The sequence below is a fragment of the Arvicola amphibius genome, chromosome 14 (genome assembly GCF_903992535.2).
Source record: "Arvicola amphibius chromosome 14, mArvAmp1.2, whole genome shotgun sequence".
NCBI lineage: Eukaryota > Metazoa > Chordata > Mammalia > Rodentia > Cricetidae > Arvicola > Arvicola amphibius.
The window spans coordinates 31,020,858-31,046,639 of NC_052060.1; the positions used below are offsets into that span (position 1 = coordinate 31,020,858).

Genomic DNA, 25,782 nt, shown 5'->3' on the forward strand with positions numbered 1-25,782 from the left:
TGTCTGTCTGTTTCTCTTCTCTTCCCCAGTGCTGGGATAATGACCTCATGCCACCCCATTTGGCGGTTCTAGAGTGGGTTCTGGGGCTTGAACAGATTCTTGTGCTTGCGTGGAAAACCCTGTCATTCCTTTCTGCTTCATAACAATGAGTAATGGCGCCTGGCCCTTTCCGGTGACACTGGAAATGTTCTTCGTGAGACGAAGGAAGAAGTGGACCCGCTATCCTTGTTTCAACGACAGGACGTCAAACCAAAGAGATCTGCAACGGCTCCAAGCTGCAAGGCTCCTTATAAACACATCGTAGCCAAATCAGTAAGAGCCAAGTCAGTGAGACCCTGTCTCCAAAAAGGAAGGCGGAAAGCACCCGAGGAGCACACCTGATGGCCTCCTTGTATATGAACACATATGTGTCCTTTCTCACACATACGTACACACACCTCCACGAGCACATGCATACACCACACTTAACAACACACACACACACCGGGTAAGAGCACAGACAGTGTTGGTTAAGCAATGAAACAGAGCTACGTGGACGTAGGTTTGTGTTGAGTTCCAGGACTGCATCTGTATGACATCCCTGCAGAACTGTTCAGGTGCCCTGCCCTTCCTGTACTGGATAACACAGCAGTCACTTTAATTTAGTATAATTGTTCAAATGTTTAATAGTTAGGAAACCGATGTGATGTGTCCCCAAGAAAATGGGGGCAATTCCCACAGTTTCATGATTTTTTTTTTTTTTATTCTCCAAAGACACTCTTTATTTTGGGACTTTTGGAGATTATGCTTTTAGAGAAAAATCCTCTCCTCTATGCCAAGCATTCATTACTTCTCTTTGTTGATAAGCTACGTGCTGTCGCGTCCTCTTCTAAGCACAAAGGGAAATTCTGTTTATACCTTCACTCTGGGACTCTCGCAAGGCATTCTGGTAGCACTCAGGGACTGATAAGTGCATCTTAAACAAAATTCGAAGTTGGAAACAAATATCACCCTTGCTTAGTCATTGGCCACCAACGTCTTGAAAGAGTCACTTAGTATAATTTGAAAGATTTTTAAGATTTTGTATTAGCGGGGAGTGTGTGTGTAATGAGTGCCTGTGTGGAGGTCAGGGGACAATGTTGGAACCAGTCTCTCCTGCCACTCCGGGATGCCGGAATCAGACGTGGGTTAGCAGACGTGCATGACAAGAGCTTGTTCCCACGCAGTGGTCTCACCAGACCTCAACCCAAAGGCTTTCTATGTTTGGATGACCTGTGAAACTACTTCAGTCCTGGGCCAATGTGCGGTGACTGACAAGGACTGTAAGCCTGCCACCATCTATGTATTGTGCTGTCAGCTGGCTTAACTGGTTTCGTCAGCCTTTTCGTGTTATGTGCAGGAGTTGAAAGTATTGGCTGTTTGGAGTTCTACTTCCTGTTTTAAAATTAATTTATCTTTCCATTTTTCCAAATGTGATATAAGAACGTAAACATTGGGTGTAAATTTGAAGAAGCACACTATCTATACAGGTATTTACCATATAATATTTAAATCACGTTAAACAGCTACATATCTGTCTCCTCAAACATCTACCATTTCTTTTTTTTTAAATTTATTTACTTTTATGTGCTTTGGTATTTTGCCTGCAGGTAAGTCTGTGTGATAGTGTCAGATCTTGGAGTTACAGACAATTGTTAGCTGCTATGTGGGTGCTGGGATTTGAACCTGGGTCCTTTGGGGAAGCAGTCAGTAAACTTAACAACTCAACCATCTTCCCAGTCCCACATCTGCCGTGTCTTACACCACTATTTCCCCTTCTCCTCCTCCTCCTTCTCCTCCTCCAAGACAGCATTTTCTGTAACCTAGACTGGCCTTGAACTCACTAGATAGCCATTGATAATTTGTTATTCCTAACTCTACCTCCCCATTGCTGGGATTACAATCATTCTCCAAGGCGTTCGGCTTTCTGCTGTGCTGAGGGTCCAAGCCCAGGGCTCTGTGAGTGCCAGGCAGTCACTCCACAAGTTAAACAACAGTCCAGTCCATCCTCATCATTTCTTGATGGTGAAAATATGCAAAATCTTTTCTGGCTTTCTGAAATATACAGTTCATCATTGCTATTTGTGGGCACTGGATTGTGTAATAAATAGCACCTGGAACTTACTCCTAACTAGAATTTTGTACCCATGGATTTCCTTAAGTTCTTAAAATGATATACACGTCAGACAGGAAGGCTCTTCTCCTTGACACTTTATACACCTTGATAGAATTTCCCCTTACATGATCATGGACCTACCCAGGATTACAGTCCTATAGCACGTGCATGTGTGTGTGCATGTGTGTGTGTGTGTGTGTGTGTGTGTGTAATCTGTGTGGAAGATAGGTATGTCCTTCATAGTTAAGATAACTTACATTAGTCAAGAATCTTTAAGTGGGCGGTGGTGACACACGCCTTTCACCCCAGCACTGGGGAGGCAGAGGCAAGCGGATCTCTGTGAGTTCGAGGCCAGCCTGGTCTACAGAGTGAGCTCTAGGACAGTGAGGGCTACACAGAGAAACCTGTCTCAAAAACAAACAAACAAACAAACAAACAAAAATCTTTAAGTTCCAAGGGATAGGAGCCAAACTTCAACTCATTTAGGCGAAGGGAAGTGGCACTTAGCCCTGGGATGCTGTACAGCTAACCTGCCTGAGCTACAGAAGCACAGCAGAGTCTAATGACAGCTGGCCGGGGTGTCACTGCTCAATAATAGTCAAAATGTATAATGTAAAATAGCATCCTTACCCAATAATAGTCAAAGTGTGGTAAATACAATGGTATATACAAGCAATCAAATACCACCTGACTTTAAGGAAAGAAATTTGGACTTTGTCCTATGGCTTGAGTGGGTGTGGCCTCTGAAAAGCCACAAATTGGAGTCATAACCCCTAGTATGATAACAGTACTGTCTGAGCCTTTGGGAGAGATTAGTCATGACAACAGAGGCCGGGTGGGTGGGGCAGGGGTGCTTACAGAAGGCTGAAGAGAGCTCCTCGTGGGAGCGCACACAGAAGTGGGGCCTCACCAGGCATCACACCCATCAGTATCTTGTTCTTTGTCTTACACAGTCCCAGGAACTGGGAAAACTATCTATTGTTTATCTGATACCTAGTTTACAGAGAAGCCTGAAGTGATTAAGACAACATACGACAACATAGATAACCCTTAACCCAATGAGTCAGACATAAAAAAGACAGATTAACACGTGATTCCGTTGAATTGACAGAAACGGGAATGGTGGTCCCCATGGCCTGGGGGAAATAGGGAATGAGAAGTTATTATTTAATGGGCACAGGGTTCTAATACTGTGAAGTAAGAAGCAGCTTATGGAGATGGGTGGTGGTGGTGGCAAAGGCTGAACAGGGGGCTTGTTCTGAAGACGCTGGAACTATCTAATTTCAACTGACTGGAATGGTGGTTTCACGTTGTTTGTGGTTTCCCAATGAAAAAGAGGAGCAGTCAGTTTCAGACAACACTAGTTCAGGCCAGAGGAGCTCCACTCAGAGAGAAACAACACTCCTTGAGAGAAACAACACTCCTTGATGGTTAGCGACTGAATTATAGCAAAGTACTTGCTGTTAGTCACACGTGTCCCCTTCTAGCTCAGTTAAAAGTGGCCTATTTAAATAATAATAGGTAGTTCACATAGCTGATAATCTGATGACCGTAACTTCTCCCATCTTAACCGGGTGACCCTGACCCACCATAGCTCGCGTATTCTCCCAGTATCTGCCACTGGCAGAAGTCTAGGACTTAGTCACCCGTCCACGTGCTGATGAGTCTCAGATCTCTCTCTCCATCCTAGAAGTTGGTGTTTGCTGCCTGCTGAACATCTCGGGGCAGCACACGTCACAGGGACTTCGGCGTCACCGAAATGTAGCTAGATGGGTTAGTTCCCGAAATGCCAGCACTTGGGAGAAGCAGGAGTTCAAGGTGATTCTCAGTTATATATATCCAGTTCCACACTGCCTAGAACTGTCCACCAACTTTAAAAAAATGGATTTAAAGGCAAATCCCTCCTACCCGCCTAGTTGGCTCTCCACTGCCATTCCTCTCTTGGAGGGCCACCCTGTCACTATCCAGCCAGTAGGCTCCAAGCCCAGTCATTCTAGCAGGACCTCTCTGTCTTCTTCGCCTCTCTTCTGCTGGGTCACTTTGCTTCCAGCCCCTCCAGCCCCTCCAGCCCCTCCAGCCCCTCCAGCCCCTCCAGCCCCTCCCGTCCTCTGACGTGACTGCTGTCTCTCCTGGCTTCCTCTCAGGCAGCCTGCCCCACAGAGCTGTCTCTGGGAGGCACTGGATTCGAGTATTTTCTCTCTCCCTGCATGATAAAAACCACACACGTTCACACGTAAGACGTGCCCAGTGATCCTGTCCAGAGCTTGTTTCTGTTTAGGGGTGCCCTGCACTTGGGAGCCACTTCATATTTGCTCGTTTAATCTCAATGGAATCATCATGGGTCTGAGATTCTGAGTCTGGTCTCTGTCTCCCTTTTATGGCCTCTTCTTCCAGTATCTCCCACCCGTGGCCCACTGGAGCCATCCTTATTCCTCGCGGTTTCCTGATCAGGATAAGCAATTCCCACCTCCCTGTCTTTCCAGGGAATGTTAGTGAGCTACTTGGTCCCATAACCCAGTATTATCATGTGTAACACCCAGCAAAGCCCTTCATTTTGTGAGCCTTTAGATTGCTTCTCTGTAAAAACAAAGCAAGCAGCTACAAGACCATAACGATGGTAAAAACAAGATACGTAAAGGCAGTTTACCGTTATACCGCATCCTGAATTACTCCATGTGAAATGCTATATTGCATTGACCAGAGCCTTATATTAAATGCCGCTACCTCCAAGGAACCTTTCAACACTCAAGGCAGAAACCTTCTCTGTCATGGGAAGCTTCTCCAAGCACAGCCAGTTAGCTGTGCTTGACTTCATGGTTGCCCTCATACATTCTTAGGTTATCCAAGTTCACGCACCACGTTTACGGACAGACCGTGATTTCTGCCTGGTCAGTGTCTCTACTACTTCATGGTTCTCCTTCCTCAGGTCTTAGTGTCCACCACTTTTCAAAGAAAAAACATTCCTGAGATTTGAGGGATCGGAGGCAAAACTTCCATGGGGAAGTACTAAAGAGACTTGTTTGGGCTGGGTGGTGGCGGTATGCACCTTTAATCCCAGCATTTGGGAGGCAGAAGCAGGTGGATCTCTGAGTTCGAGACCAGCCTGGTCTACAGGGCTAGTTCCAGGATAGCTAGGACTATTACAAAGAGAAACCCTGTCTCAAAAAGCCAAAAATGAGACAGAGACAGACAGACAGACAGACACACACACACACACAGAGAGAGAGAGAGAGAGAGAGAGAGAGAGAGAGAGAGAGAGAGAGAGAGAGAGAGAGGGAGACAGACAGACAGACAGACAGACAGACAGATGTTTGGGGGGTCCTTGGACTAACAGCTCCATCACCAGCGATCAATCTATCTAGCAACACCCCCTGCTGACCCGGAATGGTGGTAAGTACTGTGTCCAAGCCCAGGGCAGACACTGCTTCTGTCCTGCTGAGTCTGGATTATCCCAGGCAGCCAGGGCCGGTTGATCAGACTTGAAACTATTATAGTGCAGAACAAAGGGCTGAAAAAGCGGGATCACTTTAGCTCCAACTCGTTAAGGGGCAAACAGTCTAATTCGGAATGCTGGCCCATGTTAGATCACCAGGAGGCAACTGTCCAGCCTCTGGGTGTGCAAAGGGAATTGTCCCAAACTTAACATGCAGAGAGGGCGGAGGCATCTTACTCAGAATCCCCCAGAGCCCCTCTGTTGTCTGAAGGCGGAGGGCACCTGAGGCACTTGGTTTCCCGTTGAATGCCCCATCTCTGTGCCCTCAGTGCTCCACACGCACGTGTGTATTTAGGCCTTTCTTTCCCCTCTAGAAAGGAGTCTTAGCTGCCTCCTTTCCCTGACAAAGGGTTTAGGGGTAATTAGAAGGGATTATGTCTGAAGGGGAAAAGCGGGGGCCTTTAATCACCAGAAGGGCACAGCAGCCTGAGCTGGAGGCAGTCCCAGTGGCCTTTGTGTCCATTGCCTGCCTGAGCCCCTGCTCAGAGTGATCCCCTGGTCCTGGGTGGTCACCAGCATGGGCTTCCCCAGGCAGATACAGCTTTTGCTTTGGAAGAACTGGACTCTGAGAAAAAGACAAAAGGTAATAGCATGGAGCGGGTGGAGGTGGGGTGTGAGGAGGAAGAAGGGAGGAGGGGCTGAAACCTTACTGCCCTTTAGCTCTGTGGCTGCCTTTGGCTGCTCAGTGAGCCTCTCCGACCAAGTGCCCTCCTGCAGGATGGCATGCTTCTCTTGGCCTTGACTACAAAAAAATATTCTGTCCCCTGCCCAGCAGAGGAATCCATTGTGACCTCCCACCCCCTCCCGCTTTGACATCTGCTGGTCCAGCTCTCACCACACCATGGAAGCATCCTAAGCCCTGAAAAACACAGCCAGAGGAAGGCGAGAAGGCTTTGACTAGCTTCGCAGCACAGTGAGAGCAATTTAACTGATGCTCGGGAGTGGAATGAACATTCCTGGAATCAGGATGCATTTCCCAGAGCGGTCCCAGTTTCATTGAACACACTGTTTCTGTCTTCCTGCTGCAGAAAAGTAACCTTGCATCTTCCAGTTGCTGTTAGAGGTCTGGAAAGTGTAACTGTGTTACCAACCATGCATTTTCCCAAACCCCTTTAGTGGGCCTGACTAAGTAAGGATTTAAAGGCATAAGATGCATATTCCTTCTGGCCTGGTTTCTATGATAGCTGGGGAAACCTGAGGTATATTTTGAGAACCCAGAGTGATATTAAGTAATGTAGGTTGAATATCCCAGGTTGATATCCCAGCAGGTGAGAGCTTCAGGAAACCTGAGCCCCTCCAGAGTTGCCGCAGACAGCTTTTTATCCCTCATCTGAAGGGACGAGAGACAAATGCATATCTCTAAAGAAATCAGCTGGTTCAGTTGGTAGCATGCTTGCTGAGCACACACCAAGCCCTGGATTTGCTCCCCAGTACCACATAAACTGGGCATGTTGGTATAGACCTGGCAAAAGGATCAGAAATTCAAGGTCAGCTTTGGTTATATAGTGAGTGAGTTCAAGCCAGTCTGGGATAGATGAGATCCTGGAGAAATAGAGATAGAGAGCGGGGGGGAGCGGCTAGGGAAAAGGAGGGAGCGAGGGAAGGAGGGAGCGAGGGAGAGGACGGGGGAGGAGGAGGAGGAAAGTGGGGAGGAGGAGGAAGGAAGGAAGGAAGGAAGGAAGGAAGGAAGGAAGGAAGGGAGGAAGGAAGGGAGGGAGGAAGGAAGGAAGGGCTGTCCCAGTTCCCTGCAGGGTCCTAGAAATACGGAATGACTTAAGAAGCTGGTGGTGGGTGTTGTGAGAGTGAAATCACCTGGGTGTGATTGAGAAGGAAACACGGAACACGCAACAAACCCGCTTAGTTTATTCGAGAGGATGTGTACAGGCCTGGGAATCCGTGTGCAGAGAGAGAGAAAGATGGCACATCCAGCTTTTAAAAGCTTCCTAGTGCATGCACACAGGCTTTGGTGTGACCACGTCATACACAGATGACACAGATGACAGGCTCACGCAGATGCGCAAAGGTTTAGATGACTCATATGTGGATGGAACCAAGCATACACGCGTGTGGGTCATGCGGGGCCCTTTAACATTCAGACCATCTCTGCACCCGAGGGCCCGTCTGCATGTGCACAGTTCTAGAGCCTTATTTGTGGCTGAATAATTATATTCCACCCCTTTATTTATTATAAAAATTTGGGAGTTTGGGGGGTCTTAATGGGTGAGAATGGGGCGTCGTAAGGTCTCTCATGACTGCTTCATACTGACTATGTGGGCATTGTTGCTGATTTTGTGGGCATCAAGTTCAGATGCTTGACCATGTCCTGGGGTGGCTGATTACTGTTGTTTTTTCGGACTCTGAGGAACTGGCTGGTTGGCAGCTTGGACCTTGCAAGATGCTGGAAAGGCAGGAAATTATGTCTGGAAAAAATTTTAGATCCTGATTAAGAGAGGAGAGTCCCAAGATGGAAGATAGAGGGGGGCTCTTTCGGGGGGGGGGAATTTCCCAGGGGTTCCCGAGACCAGGAATAATAAGGGAAGAATTCAATAATACTTATTCTGGGCGAGTCTGGTCCGTTTAGGTAGGTCCAATTCACTCCCTAAAGCTTATAAAAATGTTTGAAAAGAAATAAATTTTAGACATATTAAAAGGTTATGATTACAGTGATAGAATGGAAGATGGGGGGAAGAAGGGGGAAATTATTGAAAAGGATAATTATTAGACCCTTTAATGTTTTATCTGAAGTGAATCTTAAGGCACTGGTTTTCCTTTAGCGTCATGGTATTACCTTAATATCCAGGAAACACTGCTACAGTCAGTGATAAACCTGTTATGTTAAAGTCTCTTTTGTGAGCTTTTTGGAGTTTGGGGCTGCAAACTCGTTATTGTTTCTTACCACCTGGGCTTTTGACAGTCCTTGTGCTTCCAACTCTCTATGTTTAATGATGGTCCCTGTAGTAACAGCTGAGTGGTTAACTGGAAATTTAAGCATGACATCGGAGATATGGGGAAGTTGGTAAAGTATATAGGAGAAAGAGGAAAAGGGAAAGTATATGGAGTTTTTAGCAAAGGAGAGTTGAGTAAGGATGAGACTTATTTTTCTGGAACTGGAAATATAATGGTGCCCTCTGGAACTTAAGGGAGCAGGGCCCTGTTTGAGTTACCATATACAAGGGGGTATCTTGAGCTGGAAGAGTAAAAAGTTTAAATGAGACAGGTGGATCCAATGAGAGAGTCCCTCAAGCTTGGCAGCTGTGGGAGTTGCAAGAATTACTTTAAAGGGGCCCTGCCATTTAGGGGAAAGGAGTGAGGGGCGTTGGTCTGAGGGAGAGAATAGTACCTGATCCCCTATTTTAATTGGTGGTGGGCATGAATTTGCACATGGCTGAGGTAATGAGTAGTCGGTAAAATTCCATAATAGGGAGTGTAGATGGGATAACAGTGGCGTAAGAAGGTGATCAGGAAGAGAAGAGGTTTTAGGTGAGAGGCCCGGGTTAAAACTGGCCACCCATACATAAGTTCAAAGGATGAGATGAAAGGGGACCTTTGGGGAGAGCCCTAAGCCTTAGAAGGGCCAGAGGCAAAAGTTTTACCCAGTCAAGGTGAAGTTCCTGTGACATTTTAACACGAACATTTTTTAAGGAACGGTTAGTTCATTCTACCTTTCCTGAAGACTGAGAGTGGTATGGGATATGAAAATGCCAGGGAATGTTAAGAACTTTAGACAAATTTTGGGAAATCTGGGAAGTGAACTCTGTGCCATTATCTGACTAAAGAGAGGTTGGGATTTCAAACCGGGGATGGTTTCTCGGAGAAGAACATCAGAAACTGTCTGGGCCCTCTTATTAGTGGTAGGAAACACTTCAATCCATCCAGACATTGTGTCCACTAAGACCAGGAGATATTTAGCTCTTCTGACTGTGGGCATATGAGTAAAATCCAGCTGCCAGTCAGTTCCTGGAAGGGAGCCCCTGTCCTGGTGGATGGGAAAAGGGAAGCTATGATATTTGGTCTTGAGATCTGACTTTTGACAGATTTTACAAGAGGCAGTGATAGCTTTTAAGAACTCTAAGTCCTCAGGGGCGGGTTGGAGGTGAGCCTTGACAAAATGAAACAGAGCTTTGCTATTAGGATGAAAGAGCTGATATAGGTAGAACAGAATTTGCTGGGTGTCAGGGGGTGTCTGCGAGAATGCGGGCTGTACTGTATGAACCCCCTGAGGTGACTGAGGTAGGTTTGGGCTCTGGAATGCTGTTGTTCTGGCTGCTTGGAAATAATGGAACTGTCGGTCTGATGAGAGCGACAGTGAATAATTCCTATAGCTTTGGGGAGATGGGAGGCTTTTAATAGGTCCATCATGTAATCTGAGTTAGTTATGGATCCTTCTTTTGTTGTAAGAAGCCCATGTTCCTTCCAGATATCTGCGTGGGACATGAGGATATGAAACACACATTTGGAGTCTGTGTAAACATTTAAAGAGTGTCTCTTTGCTAACTGGAAGGCACGGGTAAGGGCTATTAACTCAGCCTGATGATTAGTGGTATGGGCTGGGAGTGCCTGTGCCTCCACCACCCCAGTATCTGACACTATGGCATAGCCTGCTCTATGGGTCTCTTCACATAAAAAGGAGCTACCATCTGTGTCCCAGGTATAAGTGGCCTGGGACAGTTTGCCCTCCTGTATATGTGAGGGGTGGAGCAGTAGATTCTCTAAAGTCTCTATGCAGGAATGAGATGGGGAATAATTAATGTTAGGTTGAGGTAGGAGATTTGAGATATTAAGGGGTGGGCAGGATTGGAAAGTGAGTGTGGCATCTTCTACTAGTGCCACCTGGAGGGAAAGAACTCGGGAAGGGGGTAAGGTTTGTCAGCCTTTGTAAGTTAAGAGATGGGACAGATTGTGGTGAAGAGAGAAGACAGTGGTGGGTAACCCAAAAAGTTAGTTTCTTTGACTCACGAATAAGAAGTTCAGCGGCCACTAAAGCACGTATGCAGGGTGCCCAGCCCTGAGTGGTGAGGTCCAGTGCAAAGGAAGGTCCCAGCTAATGTCCTAGGACCCCAAGGCCATATCCCTCCTTCTGTGTCACATAGAGGAAAAAAGGACGAGTTAAATCTGGGAGATGAAGTTGGAGTCTCTAGAAGGTTTAGTAATGGGATAGAGAAGGGGCTCATGCAGCGAGCCAAGAGCTGCCTCGTATAAGTGGTGGGTGAGGAGAGCAACTTTGGTTCGAATCTGAGTCATGGCGCCAATGAAATTACCTAAGCATGAGTGAGAAGGAAACACAGAACAAGCAACAAACCCACTTAGGAATTTATTAGAGGGGGTGCATACAGGCCTGGGAATCGGTATACAGAGAGAGAAAGATGGCACGTCCAGCTTTTAAAAGCTGCCTAGCGCATACACACAGGGGGTTGGCATGATCATGTCATACGCAGATGACAGGCTCACGCACGTGTGGAAAGGTTTATCTGAGTCATACGTGTATGGAACCACACATATGCATGTATGGGTCACGCAGGGCCCTTTAACATTTAGGCATCTCCGCATCCGAGGGCCCGTCTGCATGTGCTTGCCTTTAGAAACCGGAAGTGCAGCCTTATTTGTGGCTGAATAATTACAGTGAGGAAAGCTGAGATTAAATGATGGGGCCAAGAATTGAAGATGTCACCCCTTATTGAACTCTGGCCTTCACACACACAGGCACCCTGACACACATGTGCACACACAAATAAGCATGCATTTAACACATGCACAGAAAGAAAAGAAAGCTGTACCTCATGAAGAGGGCAGTGGAGGAGGCAGGCTGTGGCAAAGAGGATGGTTTGGGTGGGTTTCTATGGGCAGAACAGGGCCTTCCTGGGTATCGGGAAGAAGGGGGACCAGGTGGTGGGGCGTGTGAAGACCTGCGTGTGTGCCTCAGGCAGATTTGGTCAGAGAGAGAGATGAGCACAGACATGTGTCAGCTAAGAAGAAAGCTAGCAGTGGAAAGGAGAAGAAAACTCTAAGGGTTTGTGGAGGTAGAAGGTGCCATGCTCCGAGCGAGAGAGCCGAGGGAAGGAGGAGGAACTGCTAAGATGGTAACTGAGACCAGAGATCTGTGGAGCTGAAATCAGGGCCTCTGAGGTGTCTCAGGCCCAGACCCATGAGAAAGAAACCCTGACTAACCTTAGGGTTGAGGGACCATAGCTTTTTAGCTAACGAATGAAGCTCAAAGGCCTAGATGTGGCTCGGACAGTACACAGGGAGGCCGAAGGGAGAAGCCAAGCTCACCCGTGGGGACACCATTGTCCTACTTCTGCTTGTCCTTGTCAAGGCTGGTGTCATTTCAAATTAGCCTTGAGGTTATTTGGGCCCCCCAGGGACCAAGTGCTAACAGTAACCAAAGGCTCATTCCCTTCCAGAAATGTCCCTTCCTGAATGAATGAGAATGCTGTCAAAATCTGAGCAAGACTCATTGTTAACTTCATGGTGTCCACTCATTCATTCAGTCAAGAAATAATAGTCCCCAGGCAGCATGCCAGGTGCTAAGTTCACAATGATAAATGGGACAATTCAATCTCTCTTCTCAGGGTGCAAATACTCTACAGATTGCCAAGGAAATTCAATATGCCACCACTGCCCACCCCCATCTCCTATCTACCCCTCCCCTCCCTAGCCCCATGACTGCTGGCCAGCAATGCTCCCATTGCTGTGGCAAGCCAACACGGTTTTCCAGAGACAGGCTTGGCTCCGGAAGGTTCACAGTCTCTATCCCTCTCCCTGGCATTCTAAATGCATTCCTGTTGGATGGGGACTTTCTTCTTCACTGTGTGCTCCCCAAGGGATGGAGCCATTCATGCTGTGAACCCTGTCTTACTTTAGCCTGGGCCCTGCCTGTATTTGATATCACTTGCATGGCCTGGAAACTTAGCCTCGAGAGAGAGCCAATGTTTCCAGGATGTCTAGGTAAGGTGAGTGCATTTTCCTAAGCCCCTGACAGCTCTATGAAAGGGTCTGTGGCTCCTTTCAAGGCTCTTGGATCTTCTGGAAAGATCCACCTCTAGATAATGCTGACTCTGCAGAAAGTGCAGCGTGGCAGCCCGTGGCACGGCCATTCCTCAGCTTATATATTTTAGGGGTTTTTTATTGCAAGCAGATCACAAGTGAGACCAGATAGAGAGATACCAAGGTTCTCCATCCTCCTTTTTCACCTCCTCAAGATGCAGAGTAAGAATCCTCAAGTGCCCACTCCCCTCCCTTCATTTCCCATCCTCTGGAAGCACTTGATGTCACGAAGTACCTGTCATAGTTCTAAATACATTTTGTCATTTAACCCCCACAGCGGGGCAAGGACAGGAGGCTTCATTTGCTCCTGTGGGTACCAATGAGGTGACAGAGGCTTCAGAAGGCTTAGGATGAGCTGAACCTAGACCCGGGATTAAACCATGTGTGACTTCCGGATAGCAGACATGGTCATTATGCTCCACTGCCCTGACTAGCAGACAAGGCACAGATTTCAGCAAGAGAGAGTGACTGGGTAATTTATCACCCACCAGGACAGTAGATGTAAACTCATATGGATCTATAGCCTGAATGTATGTCTGACCTGCGTGAAGGAAAACTGAACACAGCCCTTGCCGTGATGGAATTTGGAATCAGGCAGAAGGAGGCTGCCACACATGATTCCCCGAGCAGAATGGAGACACAGCAGCGGAGTCGGAGGAAGCGTGAGGTGGGGGAAGGGGCCCAGGGACTCAGAGGAGATTTCTAGGGAGCTTAACCCTCACACCCCTGCCTCCCGAAGACACTGCCCAAGATCACGCCTGCCCATGCGGCTGGAGAGGGCTGTGAAGCACGTTAGTGCAGCTTTTGCTTGCCCTTCAGCTGCAGCTCCTAGAATCCCTTGGTGTCCATGGGGCCCCACTTCCAGGGAAGGACAGGATGTTTGGTGAAGGCCTGAGGACTCATAAAAGTAGGAGTTCACTTCCTAAACTCTAGAGCTGTGCTTCTGTTACGACTGTGACCGTTAATGCTGGGTGCAGCGTTAGGGGATGAGAACATGGGGTACGGGGACCCTAGGCACCAGCTCCAAGTACACCAGACTCAGGGTGGCCTTGAGCCATGTTTGAGTCCTGTCTGGAAGCTCAGCCCAGAAGGGAGGATCAGAGCTGTTGCTCTCAAGCTCTGACTACCTCCCTTTTAAATTGAAAACAGAGAGGGAAGGGAGAAAACCTAACTGGCTGTTTTAAAACAACAAGCACAACTCTGCCCTGACCAGGAACCCTTCCTCCCCCACACAGGCTGAACGGTAAAGAGGGGGAGGGGAGGGGGAACAAGGAAATACCAGTATAGTTAGAAAAAATTCCATGGAGGGGGTTGGCTTCTGAGCTTAGACTGGGCTTAATTAAAGTTACAGACATGCTTAAGGCGGGGTGGGGGGGGGCGCAGGGGGCAGGCTCTGGAGACAGGTTTTTATTATAATGTGGAATTTCTCCCTAGGGCATGCCTGTGTACACTTGAGTTACAAGGGCCACAATGCTCATCTGGGCTGACCTACTGATTCTGGGGGAGGGGAAGAGGCTGCTGGGAGGACTCACCTGCCTCTGCCAGGTGAAGAAAGAATGACAGGTGGTCTTTGCACAGAGAGTGGCCGTAGGGGCTGCGGGCCCCAGATCCCATACAGAGGGAAAACATTCTTTTCCTCAGTTCTCCTTAAAGATGGCCAGCTCTGCTGGGACGGGCGTTCTCAGCCTTGGCTGTGTACTGGAGTTACCTAAAACAGTTGGGGGAGATGCTGACCTCCCTGTGGACATGGCTGAGAGGCCGATGTGCATCTGTCCAGCTATGTAAGGACTGCTGATGGAGACTGGTCATTGGAGGGCCCTGGGTATCTGAAGAAAATAGCAGCCCCGATTTAGAGACATGAGGAAGAACGCAGGCACAGGGAGGGCGGCGGGGGGGGGGGAGGGGGGAGGTTCTGCTCCCGCTTCCCCCATAGAGGACTTTAAGTCCTGGTGCCCTCACAGAGCAGGCATGCCAAATACAGAATGGGGAAAGATCCTAAGGGAAAAGGGAGAGGATAGAAGCAATCAAAAAGGGGTGCTGTCTGGAGAAAGGAAGGGAACCCTCAGGGGCAGGCCTGCGGGATAGCGTGGAATGGGGACGAATTAGAAGGAAGGACAATAAGGCATGTGACAATGACATAATAAAGCCCAGTATTTTGTATGCTAACTTAAAAAATTAATACAAATAAAACTGAGCTGGGGAGCTGGCTCTGCAGTTGAAGTACTTTTCATGCAAGTATGGGGACCAGAGTTCAGGCCCCAGAACACACTGAACCCAAGTAGACTTTGCCCTTGATCTCACCTTGAGGGAGGTGGAGACAGACATCCTTGGAGCAAGCTGGCCTGGTCAGACTCACTGAAACAGAAGACCCTGGGTCAGAAAGTGAAAAGCTTGGTCTCAGGAACTAAAATGGAGAACAATGGGAAGACACCCAGTGTCAGCCTGGGGCTTAAACACACACACACACACACACACACACACACACACACACGAGAAATATGCTAACACACACCTGCACACACGTCCTCATACACAGAAGTATGCTAATACACACCTGCACACACAAACAGGAACATACAAACACATGCACATACCACTCACTCACACATATGCAAAAAATAAAAAGAAATGAATAAAAGGTCCAAGTAAAATAACACGGTACAGCAGTTACAAACAAGAAAGCATTTCCAAAATAAAAGCAAAACAAAACCCAAAACTTGTAAGTAGCATTTCCTAGACAGACCAAAAGTACTAGTGTGAGTCTAGAAACCCCTTTTCTGAGACAGGAAGGCAAGATCAGCCCATCCCCCATGACCAGGACCTTGCACATCCACCCCTTTCTTAAGTGTGGAGGAGAGGATGTACCCTATGCTTCCAAACTGAACCTATAAAGCACTGTTCTCAACCTTCCTAATGCTTGTACTCTTAATGCAGTTCCTCGTGTTGTGGCGACCTCCGACCGTACGATTATTTCTTTGCTACTTCATCACTGTAATGTTGCTACTGTTATTAATCATAATGTAAATATCTGATGTGCAGGAGATCTGATATGTGACCCCCCCAAAGGAGTCGCCACCCACAGGTTGAGAACCGCTGCCATAAAGGGAGGAATCAAGAATGTGTGGGGAGGGGCTAAGATGCTGCCGTTAGTTTTCATTGTGTTTCTTTCGTCTATCTATGACCTGCTGTCACCCGCTGTGCTCCTGTGGCCTCTGGGGCGACCCCATGACACAGTAATAAGCGGTCTGCGTGCCAGGCTCTGCTTTCTGTGTTGGGCGTGATAACTATATTTCATTATGACAACGGCTTTGGGAAACAGGACTTGATATCATTCCTCTTTTACAGGTGAGCTTCTGTGGCATGGGGAGTTAGGAGGGTTACCCCGGGTCATGAACCCCAGTCCTTGGTCCCAGAGTAGTCTCTTCTTAATTCTCACTATACTGTAGGACAGGAAAGCATCCCTGTTTCGTCGGGGAGAAAACTGAGACTCGGAAATTAAGCAAGCCTGTGAGTGGTTGAAACCCAAATCTTCACATTCCCTGAGTGGCGGTTAGCACCTCACATGACTCACAGGTTGACACACTGCAAGAAGGCAGCAATGTCTTTGGTAGAGAGCCAACATGGCAATCAGTTGTCAAGTGCGATGACTCCGTACTGGTTGTCTCGTTTCCTCAGTGAAGACACCCAGAGCAACTTCCGGCGTCATCACTTGCACCTGTCACACGGCTATCTTGTCGAACCTGTTCCCCCACCATCCTTACAGGATGGTCCGGAATAGAGGTGAGAGGGAAGCTGGTGTACACGCCTTGGTGGGGTGCAGTGTATTAAGTCTTCCGACTGTTGGTGGCCTGAGCCCCTGAGTCAACTCCAGCTCCCCAGAGAGGCACCCAAGGCCCTTGATTAAGATTTACTCAGTCCACACGCGTCTGATGGGAACTTCTACGAACCCTGCCTTGTATAGGGTGCTGGATTCACAGTGGAGGCCAGGTGCAGCCCCCGAGTGTTGCTCTAGGGACCAAGAGAGAAAATAAGAGTGCTGGGGGCTGGCAGGGCATTAGGCCAGGGGGACTCTGGATGCGCATGCCCTGTGGACAATTACCAGCAATTCTAATTGCTAGCAAATATTCCTGGGGCTGTTTCCTTAAACCCCAGGTGGGAATTGACCAACTCGGTATTGGTATTTCGGCACCTTGTAGGAAAATATGTATCTAGGAAAGCCTTGGAAACTGGACACATTAAAGGAAACACATTGTTCTGCCTTCTTGCTGTTTTTGTATGTATGTTTCCTCTAACGTGGCCTCCCTCGTTAAGCATCGAGTAGAGTCTTTCTAGAAAGTTACCATCTACCTGTAAACATTTTTGTTTTCTTTTAATGTGTGGTCTATTTTCTACGATGAGTTTTCAGATACGTTAGGACTTGGCTGCCAGCCAGCTTCTGATTTTTTTTTTGTTTGTTTGTTTTGTTTTAAGCAGCACTTGGTTTGTCCTAGGGTGTCTCCTTCATGTCTGATCCCTAGCTCACAGTCACCTCTCCCTCTCCTTCTCCCACTGTGTCCAGCGCTGGAATGTGAGCACCACCATCAAGTGCCTCTTCTTTTGGAGTCAGGAGAGCTCTGACTCCAAACCAAGCCTCCCTAGATCTACCATCTCTCTGTGGTAGGTTGAGATCAGCCACCTCTTCTGGTTGTGGGGAGAGGGAAGAAACAGGTAGTTGGTCTGCTTCCCCTAAACAACAGATCTTGTTGAAGGAAAAAAAATGCTGACTTGCTGGATTTCTGTTGACTTTGCTTTGGGGCACCATATTACAGAGTTATTTGATCACTGGTTCATTCATTAATTCAATGACCACCTTCAAGCAAGGTCTATCTCCTACCAGAAGGCAAAGCAATGGGAGGGGGTAGGAGGAGCATTGCCCCAGGAGGCAGAAGGCTGGATTTTGCTTCCTGTTCTGATACTGTACAAGTCACCTGCCTCTGTAGGTCTGCCTCTGTAGGTCTCTTCACTCATCCACAGAATGAGAAATTATGAGATCTTTCCAGTCTGAGGTACCAGCATTACACAGGAGTTTATTAGAATCTTCATACTTAGCCAGGTGGTGGTGGCGCATGCCTTTAATCCCAGCACTTGGGAGGCAGGTGGATCTCTGAGTTCGAGGCCAGCCTGGTCTACAGAGTGAGTTCCAGGAAAGGCTCCAAAACTACACAGAGAAACTGTCTCAAAAAGAAAGAAAGAAAGAAAGAAAGAAAAAAAGAAAGAAAGAAAGAAAGAAAGAAAGAAAGAAAGAAAGAAAGAAAGAAAGAAAGAGAAAGAATCTACATCCACGTATACAGTCATATGTGCCGAGCCCTGAGCTCCTTCGTCTCGGTCTTGTGTCTGTGCTATTTCAGGACTAGATGCAGAGAGAATGCAGAAGGACAAAGAATCTGGCTGATACAATGAATCAGGCAAGAGGTGGTGTAGGAGTGAGGTTGAAGGAAGTTCTTCAGGTAGTCAGGCTCCTCTTACCAATGGGCCTGATTCTGGGCAGTGCCTGATTAGGTAATTTCATCACCTTTTGCAGACTGTAAAGTGGACTGGAAAGACCTCCCAGCAGCACCCACTGTGCATCCGCACAACATAGCTCTATGGTACTATATGCTTATCTATGCATAGTGTAGTCTATTGCTCCTAGAGCCATAATAAACACAAGATTAAAATCAAGAGCAAGACGACCAGGAGACAAGCACAGGACGCACGGGGCTGCTACTGATTTTACAGCCGTTGACTCCTGGCAGTGAATCGTTTCTGAGACAGGGTAGTCTCAAAGTTGCTACATCATCGGGGCTGGCCTTGAACTCATGCTTCAGCCTCCCAAGTGCTGCCATTATAGACACCACGTGGCATCACGCTTTGCTTCCAGCTTACGGTTTTTGTTAGTTTGGTTTTTATGAATAGACATTGTCTCTCAGTGAATGATTTGAACACAGTACATACCTGTAACGGTCACATGGTCACATCGAGCATCATTGCTGTACATACGTGCTCTGGCTTTAGGTGATGCGACATCAGCACAGACACTAGGATGTTAAGACAGTGACAGGAAGCTCCCGGCTGCTGTGGGGTCTGTGATCCCTGGTGCCCAGAGTGTCACATGGCATACCGTTGTACCACAGCGCACCACGAAGGCCTCTCTCCTCTGGGCGTATCATCTCCCCAAGTCTCTTACCACCCTTGATCTTTCTCTTTTGATTCTCTTTTTCCAGATTCGCTTTGTGGTGGAACTCGTGTGGCCTCTGTCTTTGTTTCTGGTGTTAATCTGGCTGAGGAACACCAACCCCCTGTACAGTCACCATCAATGTGAGTATGAGCCCAGAAGCCCCGGCTGGCCTTCCCTTTAGGAAGCTCTTCTGGGTGTTGGGGATATCACATCGGTTGACAGTTCAGAGGCTTTGGTATGTGGACCAGGTTCATCAATGCTGAACAAATTGTAGTTTCTTAAAACATGCGCAATCTTGGTTGTCATGGTATATTGAAAGAATGTACTGTTTGCTTGTTCATTTCTTTCATTCTGTGGTTCTGGGTATCAAACATAGCCCTGTAACCTTCATCTGTCTCCTTATGTGCCATGAACTCTGGGACACAGCACAGGGAGTAACCTGCATTAGACGCTCCCACTTCATAAACGAGGGAGAAGCAGAGTCCCAGAGAGTCTGTGCTCCTGGCCTGCTTGGCTTCTGTGACTCACTCCTTCTCCTTTTCATTTTCTGTCTTAAAGGCCATTTTCCCAACAAGGCGATGCCTTCGGCAGGAATGTTACCATGGCTCCAGGGGATTTTCTGCAATATGAATAACCCTTGTTTTCAAAACCCCACCCCGGGAGAAACTCCTGGAATTGTGTCAAACTATAACAACTCCATGTAAGTGCTGAGATTTCCCACCTACAGGGAGGAACTTGCACCCCCTGCCCATCCCCCCCCCCATATGCAGGAGTGTGTACTGATGAGCAATTCTGAAAGTGTGGGGAGGGACAGCTTCCTACCTAACAGCCTGTTAATGGCAAGGCGACTGGGGGAAAAAAAACCTTCAAACTTCAGCCACATGAACATGATTTGTTCATCTGTATGTCCAAGAGGGGACCTAAAATCTAATAGTAGGCCAGGCTGTAATGTGCCCACTACACTGTGGTCACCCGTTTTCTTAGGTGTGAGAACAACTGGCTTCCTTCACCTCGGCCACAGGCTGCCCGTAGCCATCTCCGTCTCCTCCACAGGCCCCTTCAGACAAGGCCTGGGAAAAATGCCAAGAAGCAATGCAAGGAAACCCGAAGTCAAGTTTACAATGTGAGGTTTCCTTCTTAGAAGAAAATAGTGAATTCCAAACCTTTAATGACTGAAACTGTCATTAGTGACCTGCAGTGCAGGGATCTTGGGATGTGGCTCCCATGGTGTGGTTTTTAACCCACAAAACTGAATATCCAATTGCCTATCTCCATTCTCCCTGTCCAGTCAGCCTGGATGGGTATGCGCAGGGAGGACCGTATGGATAAAGTGTGGCGTCAGGTCCCACCCCTAAGAGTGGGTGGTGGAGAAGAACTCAGAGAACTGGGTGAAGGCAGGGAAGACTCACTGGTAATAGCTTCCAACAGCCTCAGAACGACAGACTCAGAGAAAATGGGGTTTAAGGTCGGCTTGCCCTGCTGCAATTCAAATATTGAGCAAAACACTCATCATTTTTGTCAGGGTTAAAATTATAACTAGCCATCAAATGGAGGCCATGCTAAACCAATTTAAAAACAGCACAAAGCTGCTAACTGTATAGTTATGAAAACGACAGTTATTTATTTATAAGGCGTTCTTTCAACAGCTTGGCAAGAGTGTATCGAGATTTCCAAGAGCTCTTCGTGGACACACCAGAGGTCCAGCAGCTTGGCCAGGTTTGGGCTGAGCTCCGCACCTTGTCCCAGCTCATGGGCACTCTACGGACTCACCCTGAAAGATTCGCAGGTAACCTGGGTGCCCCTGTCCCTATTCTGTACTTGCCTCTAGAGTTAGCCTGACACACCAGACGCTGAAGACCTAGTAAAGAGTCGGCAATTCCATGAAAAGATGTCAGAGACACCGGCACTCCTGTGGTGAGGCGGGAGGTCAAGGCAGGAGAATCCCCCAGAAGTTTGTAGGCCAGCTAGCCTGTCTCACACAGCAGTGAACGCAAAGAGGTTGTCCTTTGACCTCTACATGCATGCTGTGGCATGTGTGTACCTCCATTGACACACACGCATACACACATGCACACACACACACACACACACAAGCTCACATTCATACAGAGACAAAGACTCCTCCTAATGGACATTTCCAGTCACATTTAGCATCCAGAATGACACGGGTGGGTCCGTAGAGAACAGGATGTAATGTGGAGAGATGGTGAGTGGGAAGACAGCAAGGATGGAGATCAGAGGCTACCGCTGGGGAAAGACGTGTGCTCCTAAGACAGAGGTGTGTATCCGTAAAGATCACATGTGACAGCCATGGGAAAGGACTACCAAGGGACGCCAAGGGATCGAGAGTGGCTGGATAGGGCGGCTTATATCCGAGTTACCAACAGTAAAGTTAAGATGGTGATGTGACCGGCCAGCCCTCCTCACTCACAGTATGTGACATGCCCTCTCTACACTCAGCACACAGTTGGTACCTACTGTGAGGTATACACACAGTGGCTGTCTAGTTCATCCGCTTGTTTAATCTTGGACGAAACACCTTCATGGTTGGCAGGCCAGAACAGAGAGATGGATGAGTTGAGTGCCTGCCTGCAGGGCACCTCGAGAACAAAAATAGGGTAGGTCATGCTGTCCCTCACCGTATGGGGAAGCAGAGGGCGTTGAGAACATGGGGAGTCAGGAAGGGGAAAGACTGGGAGCAGAGTCTGGCGCCCTCCCATCTGGCCACTTTCTGCCTTTGCTCCCTGGAGGGGCAAGAGCACAGAAGTACATCCCGACCTCCGGGTTAGGATTGCTCAGCTACATTCACACTGCTTCTGAACTGCAGAGCACACACTGCTGGTCATCATTTCTGCAGCCCAGATTACAAATGCTCTGCTGGAGAAGTGGTGATACCGTTAGCTCAAATGTGAAGGGTTATAGACGGTAGAAACACAACAAGCATTTTATTTTATTTGCTTGTTTATTGAGACAGGTTCTTACTTAGCTTAGCCAGCCTAGAACTCACGTAGCTCAGACTTGTCTGGAAATTGTAATAATCTTTCTGCCCCAGCCTCCTAAGTATTGGGATTATAAACATGAGCCATTATGACTGGTTCACTACTTGCCTTTTAAATAATAAAAATCCAATGCGGGGGAGCTCAGCCAGCCAAGAAGATGTTTGGGCCAAGGCTAAGCAAACAGATGCGCTAGACAGCCACTGTCTTGATCTCAAGGAGACTTTCCTTCCTCCCCTTTATTCTGAAGGGTCTGCCATGAAGTGGCCTTTTCATTGGTGGGTCTGACCATAAAATTAAGTCTGGCTGCAGGGAGTGGAAGAGATTCACTCCATGCAGAAGTCTCTGTGGTCTACAAGTATCTAGGAGAACCAAAATCATGACTCTAAACCCAGAACAGGACTTGAGGGTGAACGAGGCACAGGTGGTTCTTTCTGTAGGCTCTCCATGTGTGGGGAAATCTCCTAAAGGAGAGCATGGCTAGGGCATAAGGGGTCAGGATAGGGACAGAAACTGAGAGGGTCCAGAGCCCACGCCCAAGTTGGGCCAGGCACTAAAGTCTAGTCAAGACGTCAGGGAGAGGTTGTAGGGTGTTGGTCAAGGTGTGAAGTCTGAGGTCATTAGAAACTCAGTCATGCAGAATGGGGTGGACTGTTGCAGCTGCTGCGGCTTTTGCCTGTGGGATTCCCAGGTACCTGGGAAAGTGTACCCGTGCTGACCCAGGCAGTAACATTTTTCTCTGCAGCGAACCTGTAGAGCTGCATTCTCTGCAGGGGAGGATTAACGGGGACACCCCAGTTGCAGACATACCCCCCTGTGCCCAGTCAGCTCTGTGGTCTCAATCATCTCTAAACCCCTCTTCCCACAGCCTCACCTGCAGCTACCTTCTGCCCCCCACTCCTAGCCTCCAGTCTTCCCAGTGAAGAGAACAAGTAGAACCACATTTTAGAAGAAATGTAGTTTTCTTTCCCCAGACACCCCCCACCCCCACCCCACCCCGTTCACACGGCCTCACTCAGGAATCTAATGGAGAGCCTGTCTGGTATCACCCTGCTGCTCAGACCCTGGGCCCCATGCTCTACAGGCAGGGTGACCCTCAGCCCCCAGCTCGGGTGTGTGCTTTACCATGTCCCTGCCCTTCTTTTCCCACCCCACCCCTGCCACAGCTAGGCCGCAGTCATATGATACCCAGGCCAGATGACTCTCTGTCTTGTCCCTTCTCCTGAGGCATTTGTATGCAATATAAGCTGAGAATGTTAAAGAATAACTAAAAAATAAACAGCCAAATGGGGCTTCACTCTTGGGACAGGAGCACAGGTATTTATTGCGTATCTAGGGTCAGTCATTCAACAGACATTTATTGAGGCCTCAGTACTATATCAGGCCTTCATACTGGGTGAGAGAAAGAGAGAGAAAGAGAGAGAGAGAGGAGATATGACAGACAGAATTAAAATTGCAGTTTTACCTCTGTGTGCCCAACATGGCCAGGTGGGACAAAGGATGCAAAAAGAGCAAGACCATAGTCCTCAACCCTTAGACAACGGTGTTTGCATGTTTGTGTGTGTCCCTGGACCACTACAGTGAGAGCCCGTAGAGCTGTCTAAAGGCTGTTCTCTGTAATACAAGACAACAGCTGAGCTCTTTGGAAAATGACAGGACAAAGATGAGATACAGCCCCTTCTCTCAGGCCCTGCTGCTCCAGGGGACCCTACGATCAGGTTCCCCCAAAGTCCTTGGACATTTCCTGTGCAAAGGAGAGTGATGGCGGGTTCCCCACTGGCCCAGCTCTCAAAGGCACCCAACCTGACAGGAGCCCACTATACGGGAACCCCAGGGCCAGCTGCCCCTGCCTTAGACACTGGCAGATCTGTGGGCTTGACCCCTGCCCTGCAGTAGGAAACCATCACTGGCAACATGGATCTAGTCACCATTTACAGGAACATACAAGAACATACAAGAACATCACATCCCTGAAACAGCAGTGGAGAAAAGGCTGGGTGGGAGGTGGAGCTTGCTCTGGAGCTAGAGTCAGTGTTAGAAGAACACGCCCCCTGGGGAAACCCTCAGAGCTTAGCCAGGCCCCGGGCTCCTGGAAAACTCGGGCCATAATGATCTTACATATCCAGGGCTTTGCTTTCTTGTTGAAATGACCTCTAGAACTGGACCTGAGGACCCTTTTCTCGCCAGTGTCTCCTAAACTGTAGCAGTAGCCAGCTTGAGGTTGATGTTGACCCAGGAAGCGACAGAAGCGGCAGGTGCTATGATGAGCCCTCCAGGAGGGGTGGGGGTAAGATTAATGCTGAGCACCCATATGGGGGTTAAGAGCTTGTCACCCCTACAGCATCTAATCACTGTGGTGACTGATCACATGGAGAGGGGCTGATCATGTGCCCCAGGGACACCTTCACAGTAAGGAGTCCTTCATGGCTCTTTGAAAAAAGAATTTCTGCTTCCAAAAGGTTTTGAGTAGAGTTGGAGAGACGGGACTAAGGCTGACCAGGATGAGCCTGGGCATCAGGCCCCAAACTCCCTTACATGAAGCTCTTCTTGCCCTCAGTCATCCTGTTCACGCCGACGCCCAGAGCTTCGACCCTGGACTGAGTTGACAGAAACCACAGAAGGGTCCTGTACCCATCATAACTACAGCGAGGACAGAGCACACATCTCTAATCCAAAAACCGCTTTTTCTTTTTCTTAAAAAAATTATTTTTGCACCAGGAGGTGGTGCACACGCCTTTAATCCTAGCATTCAGGAGGCAGAGGCAGGCAGATTTCCATGAGTTTGAGGTCAGCCTGGACTCCAAGAGCTAGTTCCAGAATAGGCTTCAAAGCAACAGAGAAACCCTGTCTTGGAAAAAAAAAAAAACCTTATTTTCGCTAGTGTGTATTCGTTGGACAAAGTCTTAGATTTCATAAGGACATTTCTCTTCAGTTATATTGTGAACTTTAGCCACATTCTTTTACCATAGCCCTCCGCTGGCCCTCTCCCCTCTTCCTTCTTCCCAAATAGTTTAGCTCACCTTCTGTTTTTAATGTTCTCTCTCTCTCTCTCTCTCTCTCTCTCTCTCTCTCTCTCTCTCTCTCTCTCTCTCTCTCTCTCTCTCTGTGAGTTACAGCCATTTTCATGGTATTAATTCTGCCAGTCCAGGATTATAGGAGATCTTTCCACCTTCTAAAATCTTCTTCAATTTATTACTTCAATATTTTGAAGTTTTTATTATTGAAGTATTTTCCCTTCTTCATTAGGTTTGCTCTATGGCATTTTTGTTTGTTTGTTTGGTCGGTTGATTGATTTGGTTTGGCTTCAATGCTATTGTGAATGGAACTTATTTTTCTGATTTCAGTTCCAGCACGTTTTTTATCTGGATATAGAAAAGCCATTGATACCATAACTTTTGACTGATTTTTTTTTTTTTTTTTGCCCACCTGTACTTTGCAGGAAGTTATCAGACCTGTGAGTTTTCTGAACCCTTCACTATCTTGATTTTTTTTTTGCGGTGGGGGAGGGGGGGAGACAGGGTTTCTCTGTAGCTTTGGAGCCTGTCCTGGAACTAGCTCTTGTAGCCCAGGCTGGCCTCGAACTCACAGAGATCCACCTGACTCTGCCTCCTGAGTGCTGGGGTTAAAGGAGTGCGCCACCACCGTCCAGCCTTTACTCTCTTGAAAGTCAGTGTCTCAGATCAACTCTAAGAAGTGCCTGACACCCTGCTCACCCTGGGTTAACTGTCCCTCCTTCTGTGCCTTCCACTGTATTGTGCTCAGGCTCTTTAGCTGTAGGTGGTGCGACTGTAGACGACAGATACTGGCAGCAGCCGCAGTCTCCAAGAGTTCCCCAGGAAGCCAAGAACACGGCCCCCTTCTAAGAGTCAAGTAGAAATGTTTTGAATCGATGCTAGATGGTGTTCTTATTTTGGCTCAT

The 25,782-nt window shown here is 48.0% G+C and overlaps 1 protein-coding gene across 1 annotated transcript in view; it reads left to right on the plus strand.

Annotated features, from left to right (window-relative positions):
* The first annotated feature begins 6,144 nt into the window (after window positions 1-6,144).
* Window positions 6,145-25,782, plus strand: part of Abca4 (ATP binding cassette subfamily A member 4) — a 126,457-nt gene continuing 106,819 nt past the window's right edge. Inside the window, exons 1-4 of the mRNA XM_038311073.1 lie at window positions 6,145-6,210; window positions 18,914-19,007; window positions 19,426-19,567; window positions 20,514-20,653. Coding sequence (XP_038167001.1) covers window positions 6,145-6,210; window positions 18,914-19,007; window positions 19,426-19,567; window positions 20,514-20,653 — 442 coding nt within the window. The remainder of the gene's footprint in view (window positions 6,211-18,913; window positions 19,008-19,425; window positions 19,568-20,513; window positions 20,654-25,782) is intronic.